At 41.6% G+C, this 19,100-nt stretch overlaps 1 protein-coding gene across 4 annotated transcripts in view; it reads right to left on the reverse strand.

Annotated features, from left to right (window-relative positions):
• Window positions 1-5,849: 5,849 nt before the first annotated feature.
• The window catches only part of A2ML1 (alpha-2-macroglobulin like 1), a 50,260-nt gene continuing 37,009 nt past the window's right edge, over window positions 5,850-19,100 (reverse strand). For all 4 annotated transcript variants that reach the window (XM_010805531.2, XM_010805533.3, NM_001191301.2 and 1 more), the window contains exons 28-36: window positions 17,073-17,235; window positions 14,978-15,192; window positions 13,564-13,779; window positions 13,063-13,190; window positions 12,827-12,917; window positions 12,235-12,303; window positions 7,622-7,724; window positions 6,805-6,846; window positions 5,850-5,988 (exon numbers count right to left, since the gene is read on the reverse strand). In XM_010805531.2, coding sequence (XP_010803833.1) covers window positions 6,806-6,846; window positions 7,622-7,724; window positions 12,235-12,303; window positions 12,827-12,917; window positions 13,063-13,190; window positions 13,564-13,779; window positions 14,978-15,192; window positions 17,073-17,235 — 1,026 coding nt within the window. In that variant the 3' untranslated portion in view covers window positions 5,850-5,988; window position 6,805. The remainder of the gene's footprint in view (window positions 5,989-6,804; window positions 6,847-7,621; window positions 7,725-12,234; window positions 12,304-12,826; window positions 12,918-13,062; window positions 13,191-13,563; window positions 13,780-14,977; window positions 15,193-17,072; window positions 17,236-19,100) is intronic.

A 19,100-nucleotide genomic window follows, 5' to 3' on the forward strand; every position in this document is an offset into this window, starting at 1 on the left:
TCTGATGCTGGGAGGGATTGGGGGCAAGAGGAGAAGGGGACGACAGAGGATGAGATGGCTGGATGGCATCACTGACTCGATGGACGTGAGTCTGAGTGAACTCCGGGAGTTGGTGATGGACAGGGAGGCCTGGCGTGCTGCGATTCATGGTGTCGCAAAGAGTCGGACACGACTGAGCGACTGATCTGATCTGTGCAGTATGTGAGATCATAGTTTGCTGACCAGAGATTCAACCTGTGCCCCCTGCATAGGGAGCATGGAGTCTTAATCACTGGACCACCAGGGAAGTCCCAAGAGGTAAGTCTTAGAAAAAAGAAATACAGATACGACTATTGACATATAGAGCTAACAAGAATAAAAAGATAAGAAGGGGGGTGGGAGGGACGTTCCAGAGGGAGGGGATATGTGTGTGTGTGTGTGTGTGTATATATATATTCATGTGGTTGTACAGCAAAAACTAACATAACTTATAAAGCAACTATACCACAAAAAAAAGAAAAAAATTTTTTTTAATTTTTAAGAAGATTAGGAAGCCACCTAAATTTTGAAACCATGACCATGAATTAAGAAACTTGGGAGTAAGTCAACTATATCCCAATAGAAAATAAAAATTCAATTTAAAAAAAAGAAATCTGTGAGTATTTGGGATTGGATAATGACTCCTGGACTTCAGCTTCTGCAGGTGATGTAAACCTGCTCAGTGGTCCGATGCTCTCTTCAGATGAGGCCGAAGAGGAAATTAGCATAGAAGGATCTCCCAGAGGGTGGAGCCACAGTCTCAGAGAACATGAACTGGTGCGTCCTTCCTGGGGAACAAAACTGAGACCTAATTAAAGAAATTCCTCATCCCCAGGGTAAGAGACCCTCTCTGAACATTTGTCCAGAATTTCTCCAGAGAAACAGTTTTTCTGTTTTTGTTTTTTGGTTTTTTAAAGGAGCCAAGGTATCTTGTCCTTTGTTTCAAATCATCTCCACCTTCCACACACTGCAGAAAGCCCATTGTTAGGGAGACTCATTAGCACATTAGATTTTCTGTGATACTACAGCCTGTTCAGTTTCCACAGCCCTCAGGTCTCCTATTCAGCTAGTCTTGGATATAATAAAGAATTCTGTTCTTTGTGTCTGTTTCTTCATTTTTTTAGTTACTAGATGATTCTAAAGACATTTTTAATTCTAAATAAACTATAATTCTATCTTCTGCCAATGGTCAGCAGTTCATGAACTTTATCCAGGATTCAGAAAACAGTCTAAATCACATCTCCTAAAAACTGAAAAATAGTACAGAGCTGCTGCTAAGTCGCTTCAGTCGTGTCCGACTCTGTGCGACCCCATAGACTCAAGACCACTAATATGGGAGGATTGCACTGATGAGGGGCTTTGTCACAGGATACATTCTTGCATATTCAAGATGATGACCATGTACTGAGAAATTCTATGAGTAATTCCTATGCAAAAATTTGGAAAGGTTGGATCTTCCCTGGTTGTCCAGTGGCTAAAACTCCGAGCTCCCAATGCAGGAGGCCTGGGTTCAATCCCTGGTCAGGGAACTAGATCTTACATGCTGAAAGTAACAGTTTGTATACCGCAATTAAAGATCTCGGATGCCACAGTGAAAATTCTGCATGCCACAACTAAGACCTGGCACAACCAAATAAATATTTTTAAGTGGCATTGACTTTCATCTTCATAAAAAAACCTTACTAAAATAACCCTCATCTCCTAGTCCTTTTTGCCTGTATATTTACCATCCCACCATCGACAACCCCTAGAAGCCTAAATCCCTTTTCCTTTGTTTTGTCATTTCTCTTAAATTAGGCTTGACTGCTTCTTTGGGTTTTCCTTTTTTTTTTTTCCATTCAAACAATGACGTGAACACGAAATAAGCCTTTTCTCCTGTTAATCTATCTTTTGCCAATTTATTCCCAGGCCCCAGTCACTGAATCTAAGAGGGTAGAGGAAAAGATTTTCCTCTTACAGTTTAGCATCCTGATAGCTTCCCAGACACTTCCATGACTCTCTTGTCTTACATCCAATCAGTCACTGACAGGATCAAGTTTTATCTGAGCCTGTGTTCCTGGAAAATAAGCCAGTTAAGAAATCCTACCATCCTTTTGTTTTCCAAACCCCAAAACCTTTGGTGTCAAGGAAAACAGCTCAAAGCAAAGAATCATACTACTCTTGTATATTCTCTGAAAAGTCTCATGACTGCAGTAAGTTCCATACACGACGCCCTAAGTTTTCCTTCTGTAAAATCTCAGGTCCCTTTTCTTTCCCATGAGACTGTCTTCGTTAATGAACATGTTCTCCATTGCAACAGCCTGAATAAAACCATTTGCTTAATTGCCTGGTATATTTTGTCTTTGATATCCCTGTGTCTTCCTGAGGCTGTCTCCTCAGTGAGTAACTTTTGAATAAGTCCCCTCCTCTTCACCCCCACTGGCAGTTTACCAGTTCTTACCTGGACTGCTGTATTGCCTCCTAAATGATTTTGAGGACTTCAGTTTTACTCTTTTTGTTTTATTTTTTTTGGCTGAGCCTTGAGGCGTGTGAGATCTTAGTTCCCCCACCAGGATCTGAACTTTTGCCCTCTGCATTGGAAGTGCAGGGTCTTAACCCCTGGACCACCAGGGAAGTCCCAGCTTTACCATTCTCTCCTCCATTCTTTACTCTGTTGCTAGAATGATCGTTCTAAAAAGCAATTCTTGACCTAACCTCTTACTACTTACACACACACACACACACAAATATACCACACAGGAGGACACTGAACTACTCCGGTGAAATACCATGCTTTCTTCTCCTCCTTTGTCTTTCATATGTAGCCCAAGCTTCCCTGGTGGCTCAGATGGTAAAGAAACTGCCTACAGCGCAGGAAACTCGAGTTCCATCCCTGGGTCAGGAAGATCCCCAGAAGAAGGAAATGGCAACCCATGCCAGTATCCTTGCCTGGAAAAGCCCATGGACGGAGGAGCTTGACGGGCTACAGCCCATGGGGTCGCAAAGCGTCGCACGTGACTGAGCAACTAACACTTCACTTCACTTTACTCACTTTGCCCAAACTTGCTCCCTCTTTTTCTGCTTGTTGCTCATCCAGCTCAGGCACCAATCTGAAGAAGTCTTTCCTGACACCCCATCACCTTGGCCTGGGAAGGCACCTCTCCTCTCTACTCCCATAGCTTTGTGTACTTGTTCTATCGTTATTTTTTGTCACACTGTATCACAACTGTTAATGTGTTTGTTTTCTCGTTCCACTAGTCCGTGAGCTCCTCGTTTATCTTTGTATTCCCAGGACAGGCAAAGTACCTGGCATATTAATAAAGGCATGTATTGAATATTTAACCATATATACTAGAACACTGTCACTTTTTTAAAAAATGTTATTTATCTGGCTGTTCTGGGTCTGCATTGTAGCATGCAGGATCTTTAGCTGCAGGATATAGACTGTTAGTTGTGGCATGTGGGATTTAGTTCCCTGACCAAGGATCACACCCAGGCTCCCTGCATTGGAGTCTTAGCCAGTAGACCACCAGGAAAGTTCCCTATCACTTTAATGCTGCTGCTGCTGCTGCTAAGTCGCTTCAGTCAGGTCTGACTCTGTGCGATCCCATAGACGGCAGCCCACTAGGCTCCTCTGTCCCTGGGATTCTCCAGGCAAAGCTATTTAATCCTTAAAATCACCTTGCTTCTCAAATATGCACAAATGTTTATATTTCAATAAGTTGAATGACGTGAATTTTCTCATGAACCTCTCTTCATTCAATATAGTTGATGGTCCTAAATCATGAGATAATTCTTTCCATCCAAAAGATACAAGAATTGTTCTTATAATCATTTGATTTGGGTTTTTTTGCCCAGACATAACTTCCTAAATCTTGAAGACCACTGCATCTGTCCATTGCAAAAAAGGAGAAGTTTTGGCAGGAACTACAGACCCAAAAGTAGGGGGCTGGAACTTTCATTGGGTAGGAGGAGCATTCACGATTTCCTTTTTTTTTTTTTTTAATATTTATTTATTTATATTTATATGGTTGTGCAAGTCTTTGTTGCGGCACTTAGGATCTTTAATCTTTAGTTGTTACATGTGGGATCCAGTTCCCTGACCAGCAATTGAACCTGGGCCTCCTACACTGGGAGTGCAGAATGTTACCCACTGGACCACCAGGGAAGTCCCATGACTGCCTTCTTTAGGGTTCTCTGTTCTCTTCCCACGATACCAAAGGGTAAGGCAGGATTAGAGATGGCCTTCTGGGATACATTCTCCATCTTCTCTCACTTTGAGAACTCCTAGGAGGAGCAGAGCAACCTCTAGGGTGGTGGAGATAAGGAACAAACAGTTTATTCCTTTGGGTTTAGGGAAATATCTCTACATCATGGACTTACTTTTCCCTGATTCTTTGGTCAGAGTTTCTGACCTAGAGGAGCAAGATCAGAGTGTGGAGAGCCAGGGTAAAAGGGTGTAATTACCTTGAGAATCTTCTCTGTTTAAATATCATTTATCTTCCACTGCTATTCCCATTGCCTCCAAACTTGTTTCCAAAACAAAAACATTTCCCCAAGGAAGATCACCCTGTGACAGGTAACCCAAATGGGAAAAGGCTGAACAAAAGCAAAGCCACTAAGTAAGGGAACTCTGGCAGCCACTTTTCTTGTTATTGATCACTGTTTGCCCTGCAGTGACAACTGGCTGAATGCAAGCCCTTAATTACGATTCTCTTTGGATTGCTCTCTGAATACTTAACTCGATTCTTGGTGAAGTCTGGGTCAAAAGTTTTAAAGAAGAAACTATAATGTGAGTTTTTGTTAAAGAATAATCATCAGATTTAAACAGAACCTTTGGTATCCATGGAAATATGCAGTCAAGTGCACAAATTTTCTTTTCAAAGAGAAGAAAAAAGAATCTTTTTAGTCTATTCCCAAATACCTAAATCACATCTTCCCTTAGATTTAAACTCCAGGAAGACATTTTTGTGTTCCCTGGAACACCTCTACCATCATCTCCTTTCTGGAGACTCCCAGATGGCTCAACATTATGGTTAAACCAATGATCCTACCCCAAGGAGCTTTCCTGTACAATTCCTCCTGTGTGTGGTGATTCCTAGGCCATCTTCCCCAGCACTTTATTCTGGCACCTCTGCACCTGTGAAGCCATAGAAAGTAGCTGAGGTTCAGATCTGCACATCCATTACCCACTCACTAGTCAGACTGTTAAAGAGAATAACCACAGGCCCAAAATGGTATCACTTGTGCTAAAGCTCCTGATACCAACCCTAAATGTAATACCTGACCTACTTGCAGTCTTGACCTTCCCCCAGAATGTAATCTTAATCAACTATTCCAGAGTTTTCTGCTCACCACCAATGAGATCATCTGCCACGTGGGCCCTCTCCATCCATCTATGTGGTAAAACCCTTGTCATTCTCTCCCTAAAAGAAGATGTCCTGGCCCAAAAATAATCCTTTCTTTTGCTAATTTCCTTTTGTACAGCTCTGAATATTCATTGGAAGGGCTGAGGCTGAAGCTGAGGCTCCAATAACTTTGGCCACCTGATGCAAAGAGCTGACTCACAGGGGAAAAACCCTGATGCTGGGAAAGACTGAGGGCAAGAGAAGAAGAGGGCAGCAGAGGATGAGATGATTAGACAGCATCACCGACTCAGTGGACATGAATCTGAGCAAATTCTGGGAGATATCAGAGAACAGAGGAGCCTGGGGTGCTGCAGTCCATGGGGTCGCAAAGAATCGGACAGGACTTAGCGACTGAACAACAACAACAATGCCTTGGCGCATCCTTCTGCTTGCTAGGTGGAATGCTGCCCAAGTCATTAATCACCCCACAGAGTCAACTCAATCTTCATTTAACTTGGTTGCATTTTATTTCTTGAGAAGAGAAATCAAATTGTTTGACTGAATGAGTTCTGCTTTCAGAGACAGAAGAATGCTGTTCAACAACATCATGGAGGATTTCTTTAGTCTCTTTCCAACTTCTCTCCTGGGGGAAAGACAAAAACAGAAGATATCATGATACTCAGAAAGTCTTCACAGTTATAGAGGAGCTTTTTTCTGTCTAGGAAAAAAAAAAGAATCTCTCAAAACACGGGATGGGATTATTAGTAAGAGTGTTATCTCAGGGAAGTAGAATCAAGTCATCTTTACTTTTGCTTTAGTATTTTTATATAAAAAGATATATAATTAATAATTAGAAAATTTTTCAGCTAGGAAAAATAAAAAACCAGTGGTTTTAAAAATCACATAGAACCCCTTCATACAACTACCACTATTAACTTTTTCTGGTGTGAACGATAGAGATGATTACTCTTTTTTCCAGGAGTTCAGGACATAGTGTACAACTATACCTCAATTTTTTTAAATAAAAGAATTCAGGACAAAAAAGGAAAGTTTATTTTTATCAAATATAAGCTTCCAAAAGATAATACTAGTAACTCAGAAGTACTCCTTAACTTTTAAATGCTATGCTATACTATGCTAAGTCGCTTCAGTCGTGTGTGACTCTGTGCGACCCCATAGACGGCAGCCCACCAGGCTCCCCCGTCCCTGGGATTCTCCAGGCAAGAACACTGGAGTGGGCTGCCATTTCCTTCTCCAATGCATGAAAGTGAAAAGTGAAAGTGAAGTCACTCAGTCGTGTCCGACTCTTAGCGACCCCATGGATTGCAGCCTAACAGGCTCCTTCCGTCCATGGGATTTTCCAGGCAAGAGTTCTGGAGTGGGGTGCCATTGCCTTCTCCGAAATTTTAAATATTACCACCCAATCCCCAAAGCCCACCCTTCTCTCTTTTGGGCTTACCTCATTCACAGGAATCAGAATACTGAATTGTTGCCTGTTCATCTGTAAAATTAAACAACATACATCATTATATTGCAGACCTCACACATTCAGAGAGAAACTACATAAAAGTTATCGGTTTAGGACTCCCTTGGTGGTACAGTGGATAAGAAGAATCCGCCTGCCAGTTCAGGAGACACGGGTTCAATCCCTGGTCCAGGAAGATCCCACATGCCAAAGAGCAACTGAGCCGGTAGGCCACAACCACTGAGCCGGCGCTCCACAGCCCAAGCTCCACAAGAAGAGAAGCCACCGCAATACGAAGCCCACACACCACAACAAAGAGTAGCCCCTGCTCGCTGCACCTATAAAAAGCCCACACACAGTAATGAAGACCCAGTAGAACCAAAAATAAAATAAGTTAATTAAAATAAATAAATTTTAAAAGCTACTGTTAAAAAAAAATCCATTTAGAACAAAAGTTACCGCTTTAACCCTTTCCAAAAGATTTCTATAGGTTATGAGCATATTCAGAATACAGCACGTTTTCAATGACTAATATTTGCATGCTTGCAGTAAATTATTCATCTAAGCAAACATATTAAGAATGGTTAGTCATTAGAGAATACTGTTCTTTTGGTCTATGGACCACATTGTATAAAATATGTCTAGTTCAGAAGACTTTTTAAAAGTGGCATATAACTGAATCAAAGTGTGTTAGGAGATCAGATAATGATGTGCACTTGGCTTGGAAAAGAGTATTTGGAAAATTAAGAGAGAGATCATGAAAAAGGAGGCAGAAATATGTCAGGAGATGCAGGTAAATCTGGGCCCTCACCTGGCAGGTAGTAGTCATAGACTTTGATGGTTGCTGGTTTGAGGTTGGTGACCAACACACTTTGGCTGATGGTGAAGGTATAGGTCTGAGTTTCCTTCCCGAGCTATAAGACAGACAAACATCCCATTAAAACAAAAGTGAAAATAACATCTCTGCAATGTGGAGACTGAAAAACTCTTGCTGAAAAAGGCACAGATGTAAAGAACAGACTTTTAGACTCTGTGGGAGAAGGCGAGGGTGGGATGATTTCAGAGAATAGCATTGAAACATGTATATTATCATATGTGAAATAGATCCCCAGTCCAGGTTCAATGCATGAGACAGGGTGCTCACGGCTGGTGCACTGGGATGATGCTGAGAGATGGGATGGGGAGGGAGGTGGGAGGGGGGTTCAGGATGGGGAACACATGTACACCCATGGCTGATTCATGTGAATGTATGGCAAAAACCACCACAATATTGTAATTAGCCTCCAATTAAAATAAATTAAAAAATGGAAAAAAAAAAAGAAAGACTCTTGCTGTCTTCACACAGATTTCCTGAAACCCTTCTACTTCTGCTTCTTGCCACTCCCAAAACTGCCTCCTGCTGTCTTTCTGGCTTTCTTCTCAGCATCTTACAGTTTCCTGGTCCTTCTGTAAAATGGGTCCACTCTTGGTCTGGTCTAAGCTACAGCTCCTCTACTAAATTAAGTGCAGTGGCCAAAGGAACAGAAGCTTCCATTATCCTTAAACAGCTTTATATACACGATTGGTTTTCTCTCTTCATTCAGCTCTCTGATCCAATGACATCTCCTCACAGAGGCCTTTCTTGGCCACCTGACTTTAAAACAGTCACACTGGACTTCTCTGGTGGTCCAGTGGCTAAGACTCTGAGCTCCCAATGCATGGGGCCTGGGTTTGATCCCTGGTCAGGGAAGTAGATCCCACATGCCGCAACTAAGAGCTCACATGCCGAAACTAAAGATCCTGCATGCCACAATGAAGTTCAAAGATCCTGAGTGCCACAACTAAGACCCAGTGCAGGCAAATATATAAAATAAAATAAAAGTCATATCCTGGCTTAGCCCCACCACACTCCTACATAGCACTAATGACTATTAAAACTATTCCTAAATATGTATGTTTGTGCATATATATGTATTTTTTAATTTGCATATTATTTGTCTCTCCATTAGAATATCAGCTCCATGAGGACAGGAGTCATGTCTATGACTTTTATTGCCACATCTCTATCATGTTGAAGAGTATCTGGTATATGTTGATCACTCAAAAACTGTTTGTTAAATAAATGAATGGAGAGTTCAAGACAATTGCATAAATTACTCTAATAGAAAAAATAAGATTTATGTTATAAATTTAGACGTGAAGTTATAAATGCTGAAGTGGAAGAAATTTTGAAAGAGATTTTTTTAGGTATGTTCTGTGTCCTTATTCATTCAGTTCTGTCTGACTCTTCAAGACCTCATGGACTGTAGACTGCCAGGCTCCTCTGTCCATGGGATTCTCCAGGCAAGAATACTGGAGTGGGTACTGCTGCTGCTGCTAAGTCGCTTCAGTTGTGTCCAACTCTGTGCAACTCCATAGACGGCAGCCCACCAGGCTCCTCTGTCCCTGGGATTCTCCAAGCAAGAATACTGGAGTGGGTTGCCATTTCCTCCTCCAATGCATGAAAGTGAAAAGTGAAAGTGAAGTCACTCAGTTGTGTCTGACTCTGCGCGACCCCATGGACTGTAACCTAACGGTCTCCTCCATCCATGGGATCTTCCAGGCAAGACTATTGGAGTGGGTTGCCATTGCCTTCTCTTGGAGTGGGTACAGGGCTTCTAAAAACATGGTCTGGGAATTCTCAGGAATGCCCAAGACTATCTGGCAATTTGTGAAAGCAGAATTATTTTGGGAATAATCAGTTCAGTTCAGTCACTCAGTCGTGTCCGACTCTTTTCGATCCCATGAATTGCAGCACGCCAGGCCTCCCTGTCCATCACCAACTTCCGGAGTTCACTGAGACTCACGTCCATCGAGTCACTCTCTCATCCAGCCATCTCATCCTCTGTTGTCCCCTTCTCCTCCTGCCCCCAATCCCTCCCAGCATCAGAGTCTTTTCCGATGAGTCAACTCTTCACATCAGGTGGCCAAAGTACTGGAGTTTCAGCTTTAGTATCATTCCTTCCAAAGAAATCCCAGGGCTAATACTAAGACAGTATTCACTTTTTTCCATTCTCATTCTCTTTCACTGTACTAGTGGAAGGGGACTACTTGATGTGTGATATTTCGACAGATTGAATGCCAAAGCAGACCGGAGAATTTCACTCTCTCTGATTAAGCTAGATATTAAAGCAAAAATGTAAAACAATCTGCTAGTCTCACTAATTTTTTTGTTGTTTTGGGAAATACATTTTTCATGAAATGTTATATTAAAATGTTGTGAGCTTATTACTATTGTTTTTAAATAGCCTAATAAATATTTTAATGTTTTTATCATTTTTAGTTTCTAATAAGATAAGACATTATCTTTTCTAATAAGATAAACAGATGTAACCCACACTATCATCAGCTCTTTGAGATCATTTAAGAGTATAGAGGGGTCCTGAAAAAACATCTTTGGAACCACTGCTCTCATCAATCATTTAGTTATCATAAAGATTTAAAGCAAATGACTAATATACACCAAAAGAAAGCTGGGATAGCAGACTTAATATCTGATCAGACAGAATCTAAGGCAAAGGAAAAAAAGTGCACATGTGTGTAGAAATCTAAGGCAAAGAAATATATATAGATATATATAATGTAAATGAAGGACAGTATATACTAATAAAAAGGAAATTTAAAAAGATATGTTCATAAAACATACAACCTTAATTATATAATCAAAAAATATATCAAGAAATGACTGACAGAATAGCATAGCTAAATGGATAAAGGACCAATCAACCACTGTAATTACAAATTTTGACAAATTTCCAAAAACTGATAGATGGAGCAGAAAAAATAAGCAGGGATAACAAAGGCATGAACAACAGAAATAATCATTTTGGACTTTTAGATCTAGATAAATCCATGCCCAAGAGAAGAGAAAGAAAAAGAGAAAGTGATGTCACTCAGTCATGTCCGACTCTTTGCGACCCCAAGGACCGCAGCCTACCAGGCTCCTCCACCCATGGAATTTTCCAAGCAAGAGTACTGGAGTGGGTTGCCATTTCCTTCTCCAGAGGGTCTTCCCGACCCAAGAGAAAGGACCTGGATATTCTTTTGTAGCACACAATGAACATTTCCAAAAACAGACCACATATTAGATAACAAAAAAAAAAAACAACCCAATGCATTTTAGAAGCTCACTATCATGATCTCAGACCATAGTGCAACTTAGAAATTAGTAACAAAAAAGTGGCTTTAAATATCCCATGAATTTTCAAAAAATTAAAATATAAAGTAAGTCATTAAAGAAAACAATACATGTCAAAAATTGTTGGATAAAGAATATACTTAGAGGGAAATTTATAGTTTAAATTAATCAGAAAATGAGAGATTAAAAATAAACAAGTTTAGCATTCAACTTAAGAAGTTAGAAAAGGAATGACAGAAAATATCCTTTTCTCCTGTCTTCAGCCCAAAACAAAGAAGGAGTTCCCTGGTGGTCTGGTGATTACAACACAGTGCTTTCACTACATGGACCCAGGTTCAATCCCTGGTCCAGGAACTAAAATCCCTCAAGTCTTGGGCCCAAAAATAATAATAATTTTTAAAAAGGAAGAAATTAATTAAACAGAGCACCAAAAGCAAATAATCAAATAACAAAGAACAACAGAGAAGAGAAAGAAAGCCAAAAGTAACTTTTGTTAAACGTGAATAAGATTGCCCTCTGATGATATTGGTAAAGAGAAAAGGGGAAAAGATACACAGAAAAAAGGAAATAGTCACAGATATAATCATGATTGGCTTTTAGACCATTAGACTTGATGTCTCGAGTTAGAAGCTGACTGACAAATCTGGCTTGGTACACAGACCATCTGGCCACTGCAGTCTTAGGAATGGTGTTGTGGAAATTAGTATCCCCAGGCTCAACTCCCACCTTGACTCCTGACAAAAAGGTTGAGTTGAGAAGCACACCTACTCGATCACTTCAGCCTCAGTCTCCTTATATAGAAGGAGGGGTGGTATGTGAGACTCGGGGAAGGTGTGTATGAAAACATCATTTAAACTACAGCATCATGATTTCAGGGTTGTTCCTGATACACTAACCAGTGTGTGTGTATGTTAGTTTCTCAATCATGTCCAACTCTTTGTGATCCCAGGCTCCTCTGTCCATGGAATTCTTCAGGCGGGAATACTGGAGTAGGTTGCCATTCCCTTCTTCAAGGGATCTTCCCAATCCAGGGATCAAACTCAGTTCTCCTGCATTGCAGGCAGACTCTTTACCATCTGAGCCACAAGGGAAGCCCCAAAGTTGTTCACTCACCAGAGTTGTTCCAAAAGAAACTACACAAGGCTTACTCCAAAGTGGTTGTGAACACTTACCCTCTCAGGTTGCTCAAACTCATGTGTGTGACACTAGTACATGTACATTAGAAGGGGAGTGAAAAGACACACAGCAATCAGTTCCTGACCCCATACCTCTTCCAAGTAGATGTTGAGTGTGTCAATTTCAGATTCAACCTTCTTCACCAGTGGTTGCTGGAGAAGCTGAATAAGAAAGGATGGAAAAAAAGAGAGAGACTGAGAGCCAGAGCCTTTCTTATCTCTAAGGTCATCTTGCAAAGCTCTGCCATGGTTACAAAAGCAATATATGTTTTCTTAATGTGGAAAAACATAAGAAAAAGGAACCAAGACAGTAACTGGCATATCAGTTTGATATAACTAAACATATCAGACTATTTATGTTCAGTCACTCAGTCATGTATGACTCTTTGCAATCCCATGGACTGCAGCACACCAGGCTTCCCTCTCCTTCACCATCTCCAAGAGCTTTCTCAAACTCATGTCCATCGAGTTGACAATGCCATCCAACCATCTCATCCTCTGTTGCCGTCTTCTCCACCTGCCCTCAATCTCATATACTCAATGTATCTTTGTAGCCCATTTAGAAACTATAATCATGAGTTAGTTGCGTGTATAAACCATCATGCCCAACTCACCAGTTTTTAATGATAATTAAAAGCTATGACCATTAGTCTCCCTTCAAAACTAGAAAACAGAAGCAACTTACTAACTGATTGGTGCCCTCCACAGGACTGAATCCAGAAAGCATCTTGACCTCCACAATAGCCATATTGGAAGAGCTGCGACTCCCCACATAACTGAGGGCAGAAAGAAGCAAACCTGTGTCAGCCCATTGTCTTCCCTCTCAGCACCCTGTGTGTTCACAATACACACACACACACACACACTCCAGCTCAGCCACCCTATTCTAGATGTCCCCCAACCCCTCTCTGCTCTCCTCACCTGGTTTGGATCGTCAGCACCAAGGATCCAAGTGAAGTATGTTGCTTACACTGAGATCCCGTTGTTTTCACACTAAGACTAAAGGCCTCCAGACTTTTCGGAGGGAGGATATTATATCTCAGCACCGTCTAGTTGGAGGAAACAAAAAACAGTTGGAGAAATCAGAGTTGGGGAGAATTTTAAAGATTGTATGGTTTTCCTTGCAAATAAGATAGAGAAGATTCTGCTGGAGGTTGAGATACTCTCAGACTCTCCTCCCCAACTCACACTAATCCTGCTGGAGCTCAGCTTTGTCTCTCAGTTGTGCCTGATCTGCGGCCCCAGGGACTGTCACCCACCAAGCTTCCCTGTCCATGGGATTTTCCAGGCAAGAATACTGAAGTTGGTTGCCATTCCCTTCTTCTAGGGATTTTCCCAACCCAGGGATTGAACCCGTGTCTCTTGCATTTCAGGTGGATAGTTTACCACTGAGCCACCTGGGAAGCCCAGAGCTCTGCTTACCTGCGCATAAATACAGCCCTTGCCTGAGGCCTCCAAGGTGTACACCCCAGGGATATGGGGCAACATCTCCTGCTGGAACACCAGACGGTTGGCAGCTTGAACATTGAAGGTGTGCTGGAAATTCTGAGCGGATTTCACTGCCAGGTTGACTTGCTCCGACGGCACGTAGGCAGTGGTGGCATACTTGGCGAGAGCTTGGAGAGCCACCACGGTGTCCTGACAACAATAGGCATGTACTTACTGTTTTGTGAGCCACTGGAAGTAACTTTCAACAACCCTCAAGCCTAGACACCTGATTAGTGTTTGCTAGTTTGAATGATACCTCCTCTAAGACTCTAAGATCCACATTTAGCCATGCTGGGAAAGCTCACATAGAAATCACATCTTACCTGCATAGAAAATCACCATCAAGTTATTATCAGACATCATAGGTTGTCAGGTTTAATTTCATGTATTTATACTCAGCAATGAAGCCTAGCTTCCGAACAGGTTATTATTAGGAGTGAGTGGATCATTGTTTAATATCTGTTTTGCAGTCTCCTTATTTGGGGAGGAAACAGCAGTAGCTTGATAGCCCTAAAAACTGCATGTTCTTCCAAGTTATTTAATTGCATAAAGATCTTCTGTGACACAGGGTATCAGGGGATCCTTGGAAAATCCATCCTTGAAGGACAAGCCTTCTTAGCCATTGTGTGTCTGTGTGTGTATGTGTTAGTAATTCAATCATGTCTGACTCTTTGCCACCCCATGGACTCAAGCCCGCTAGGCTCCTCTGTCCATGAGATTCTCCAGGCAAGAATACTGGAGTGGGTTGCCATTCCCTTCTTCAGGGGATCTTCACAACCCAGAGATTGAGCCCAGGTCTCCTGCACTGCAGGCGAATTCTTTACCATCTGAGCCACCTGGGAAGCCCCTTAACCATTATGCCATGTGACAATCTTTTCATCATCTGGGAATAAGACAGATCCTACTTTGTAGTATATACAACTTTTCCTAGCTTTCCTTCTAGATTGTAAACTTTTTAAAGACTATGTCTTACCAGATTTCCAATACTTGAAATAGAAGGAGGTATGCCCATAAAGTCATGCCTTTATGCTTACAGACCCCATAACTGGCTTTCCAATTTGTGACTATGTAAATTTAGCCATAATTATACATGTCCTCTTTACATGTAAAACATGGATCTTGTGATGTTTCATACTCTACAAAGTAAGACTTAAATACGTATAGTACTATTTATGTGCTCATATGACCTAATTTTATGAATCCTTCTATGTCTTTTTCAAACATGATTTTCTCCCTTGCTGTAGAATGATTAGTCCCCAGACCTAGAGGGCAAGGGTGATCGTTTTTCCTCTCTCTCCATGTGGGATCCAATCCTACCTGATAAATGGCATAAGAACAAGCTATTTACCTGAGTGGAAGAGAAGCCCCCATATGCATTTTGCTGCTTGGTCAACCAAGCCACTATGCTGGTGGCCTTGCCTAGCTCCTTTTGAGTCAGGTCATCTTTGCTAAGCAAGGTCAGTAATACATAGGCCGTGAGTTCCACATCCACAGCCTCAGGCTGAGACCAAGGGCTGGTATCTGAAGTCGGAGCAGGTTTCTGGCTCCAGTGAGTGGACTCTCCTATGGAGAAAAACGCATGATTAGGAAAGTCTTGGAAGGAAATGACTTTCCTATTTTCACTTTGTAAATGTGTGTGCACCAAGTGTGACAAGTTGCTTCAGTCATGTCTGACTCTGTGTGACCCTGTGGACTGTAGCCCACCAGGCTCCTCTGTCCATGGAATTCTTCAGGCAAGAATACTGTAATGGGTTGCCATTTCCTTTTTGAGGGGCTCTTCCCCACCCAGGGATCGAACCCACATCTCCTTCACTGGCAGGTGGATTCTTCACTGCTGAGCCACCTGGGAAGCCCCAAATCAGAGAAAGTAACAACCAAAAAGTAATCATCAGTCAGAAAAAAATATTTCTCAAATCTTCTGACTTATTGGCCATAATGTATATGCAAGAATTTGTGTCTGTGTGTGCATGTGTGTACACCCACACAGAATTCCCTTGGGTGAAGCTGGGAGCATCAATAAATGCCTCCAGAAATGATAACATATGGGAGAATATGCATAAAAATGCTGAGAAACCACAGAAGAAATGCTAATGAGAGCAAGCAAGTAGATGATGAGGTCAAATCCCATTTCTGTGACAGCCACAACGGTAACTTGAAGATAAAGAACAACAAGTGGAAATGAGGAGTGGAAGCTAGAAGTCTTATTAAATATAAGTTTAGGGACTTCGCTGGTGGTCCAGTTGTTATGAATATGCCTTGCAACACTGGGGACAAATGTTCGATTCCTGGTCAGGGAACTAAGGTCCTACATGCCACAGAGCAACTAAGCCCACATTGCAACTAGAGAGTCCGTGAGCCTCAACGAAAAATCCTGCATACTGCAACTAAGACCTGACACAGCCAAAAAATAAATTTTTAATATAAATATATAAGTTCAGAGATAATAAATACATAGCCCAAAGGAGGTAATCTAAGTGGAAGAACAAAAGAAAACATGTGAGCCTACAATGCAAGATAATGAGCAAAATATGATTACATTAAGTTGATATATACCTGAGCAGGTATAACTCCACCCACTGTCTGAGACCCCCGTTCCAGGACTGGAGTTGCTTATACACAGGCCAAATATCTACCCAGAGCCCTGATGAGAGGACAATTCAGCAATGACACTTGTATAAATGAAAGCTGAGATTAAATTTATGCCTGGAAGTATAATATTAAATAAAGAGCATTAATATTTTATTTACAAGATCTGTTAGAATATCTAATTTTTTTTGGCCATGCCACAGGGCTTGCAGGATCTTAGGGATCTTAGAGTAGTAAAAGTGCTGAGTCTTAGCCACTGGACCAATAGCAAATTCCCAGAATATTGCAAATTATTCTTAAATACATCCAAAGTTTGAGAAGGACCTCGAGAAATCTCTAAGTTCATCTTACCCCATCAGCCTCAGTAGCTTTACACCAAAGAACTGTTAAACTAGGGATTCTCCAATGCCAGTACATTTTCTGACCTGCTTCTACCATCTATTTTCTCTTCATGTTAAAAATATAACATGCTCTTTGAGGACTTTCAGGGGTTTTCCCACAAACCTCTTAGTAGTGATTTTATGACTTAACTTTTACTAAAATGAATCCTAGAACTGAACATGTGCGCGACTACAGAGACTAGGGAAATTTTTCACATCTTTTCACAATTTCAAAAAAACTGGAACTTCCGTGGGAGTCCAGTGGTTGGGACTCAGAGCTTTTTAGACCTGGGTTCACTGTTTTAGACCTGGGTTCGATCCCTGGTCAGGGAACTAAGATCCTGCAAGCCACACATCATGACAAAAAATAAAAAGGACTTCCCTGGCATCCAAGTGGGTTTGATCCCTGGTCTGGGAAGTTCTGCATACTATGCAGTGTGGCAAAAAACAAAGCAAAAGCTAACATGGCCAACATACCTGAGACAATAGCCTGTTGATCTAGCTTTTCAAGAAGAATGTTTCTGATGTTCATGTTTCCAGCCAGAGAGAACGTATAAGCAAGGAGGGCCTGTGTGTACAGGTTGGTGGTAGAGGAAACAGAACTCTTGACACACTGCAGCCCCTGACTCACCATTGGGTCCTGGAAGGTAAAGATAAAGAACTGAATTTAGAAGGCATTCCTTTAAAAAGTGGAGGTGATAAGGAAGTCACCATACCCTCCTTTCAGTTTAAAAGGCTCTCGGTTCTGAGTTCAGTCACTCAGTCGTGTCTGACTCTTTGCAACCCCATACACCACAGCAAGCCAGGCCTCCCTGTCCATCACCAACCCCCAGAGTCCACCCAAACCCATGTCCATTGAGTCAGTGATGCCATCCAACCATCTCATCCTCTGTCGTCCCCTTCTCCTCCTGCCCTCAATCTTCCCCAGCATCAGGGTCTTTTCAAATGAGTCAGCTCTTCGCTTCAGGTGGCCAAAGTACTGGAGTTTCAGCTTTAGCATCATTCCTTCCAAAGAACACACAGGACTGATCTCCTTTAGGATGGACTAGTTGGATCTCCTTGCAGTCAAAGGGACTCTCAAGAGTCTTCTCCAACACCACAGTTCAAAAGCATCAATTATTCAGCACTCAGTATTCTTTATAGTCCAACTCTCACATCCATACATGACCACTGGAAAAACCATAGCCTTGACTAGACTGACCTTTGTTGACAAAGTAATGTCTCTTTTCATGACAGCTTTTTAATATGCTGTCTAGGTTGGTCATAACTTTCCTTCCAAGGAGTAAGTGTCTTTTAATTTCATGACTGCAATCACCATCTGCAGTAATTTTGGAGCCCAGAAAAATAAAGTTAGCCACTGTTTCCACTGTTTCCCCATCTATATGCCATGAAGTGATGGGACCGGATGCCATGATCTTCGTTTTCTGAATGTTGAGCTTTAAGCCAACTTTTTCATGCTCCTCTTTCACTTTCATCAAGAGGCTCTTTAGTTCTTCTTCACTTTCTGCCCTAAGGGTGGTGTCATTTGCATATCTGAGGTTATTGATATTTCTCCCGGCAATCTTGATTCCAGCTTATGCTTCCTCCAGCCCAGCATTTCTCATGATGTACTCTGCATATAAGTTAAATAAACAGGGTGACAATATACAGCCTTGACCTACTCCTTTCCTAATTTGGAACCAGTCTGTTGTTGCATGTTCCAAGCAAAAGTTCTAACTGTTGCTTCCCGACTTGTATACAGGTTTCTCAAGAGGCAGGTCAGGTGGTCTGGTATTCCCATCTCTTGCAGAATTTTCCACAGTTTATTGTGATCCACACAGTCATAGGCTTTGGCATAGTCAATAAAGCAGAAATAGATGTTTTTCTGGAACTCTTTTGCTTTTTCAATGGTCCAGTGGATGTTGGCAATTTGATCTCTGGTTCCTCTGCTTTTTCTAAAACCAGCTTGAACATCTGGAAGTTCACGGTTCATGTATTGCTGAAGCCTGGCTTGGAGAATTTTATTTTATTTTATTTTATTTTTCAGTGAAAAGACATAATTTAATAAGGAAGATGCATAGGAACATTACAGGCCTATCAGAAAGGAAAGTCTGTGTTTCCAAAGTTGGAGGTCCCTAAGCATAACCCAAGCTTTGCTGACAAATTCTTGTGCTTGCCAAAGTTGAACCACTGAGTTTCCTGCTTCCTCTTTAAAAAGTACCCTTGTTTCACATCGGTTCAGATGTGAAAGTTCAGGGAAAAGTGGAGGAGTGGACCTTTCAACCCCGTACGGGCAAATGGGGTTTGCTTTGCAAAACTGTCTCATTTGTTCACATCATGTAAATGTAGAGATCTGGAGAAAAGACGTTTTGTTCTCAGTTCAAGACCTGTGAAGTGTGGTAGGCGAGCTGAGGGTCCTCGGTGTCTCCCCAGATGTATAGGTTTATCTAGACTCTCCAGGAAGCTAGAAGTGTCTCTCCTTTTTGACATTTAAACAAGGGGCATCCAAGCATTTGTCATGTAGCA

Source organism: Bos taurus, chromosome 5 (assembly GCF_002263795.3).
Source record: "Bos taurus isolate L1 Dominette 01449 registration number 42190680 breed Hereford chromosome 5, ARS-UCD2.0, whole genome shotgun sequence".
Lineage (NCBI taxonomy): Eukaryota > Metazoa > Chordata > Mammalia > Artiodactyla > Bovidae > Bos > Bos taurus.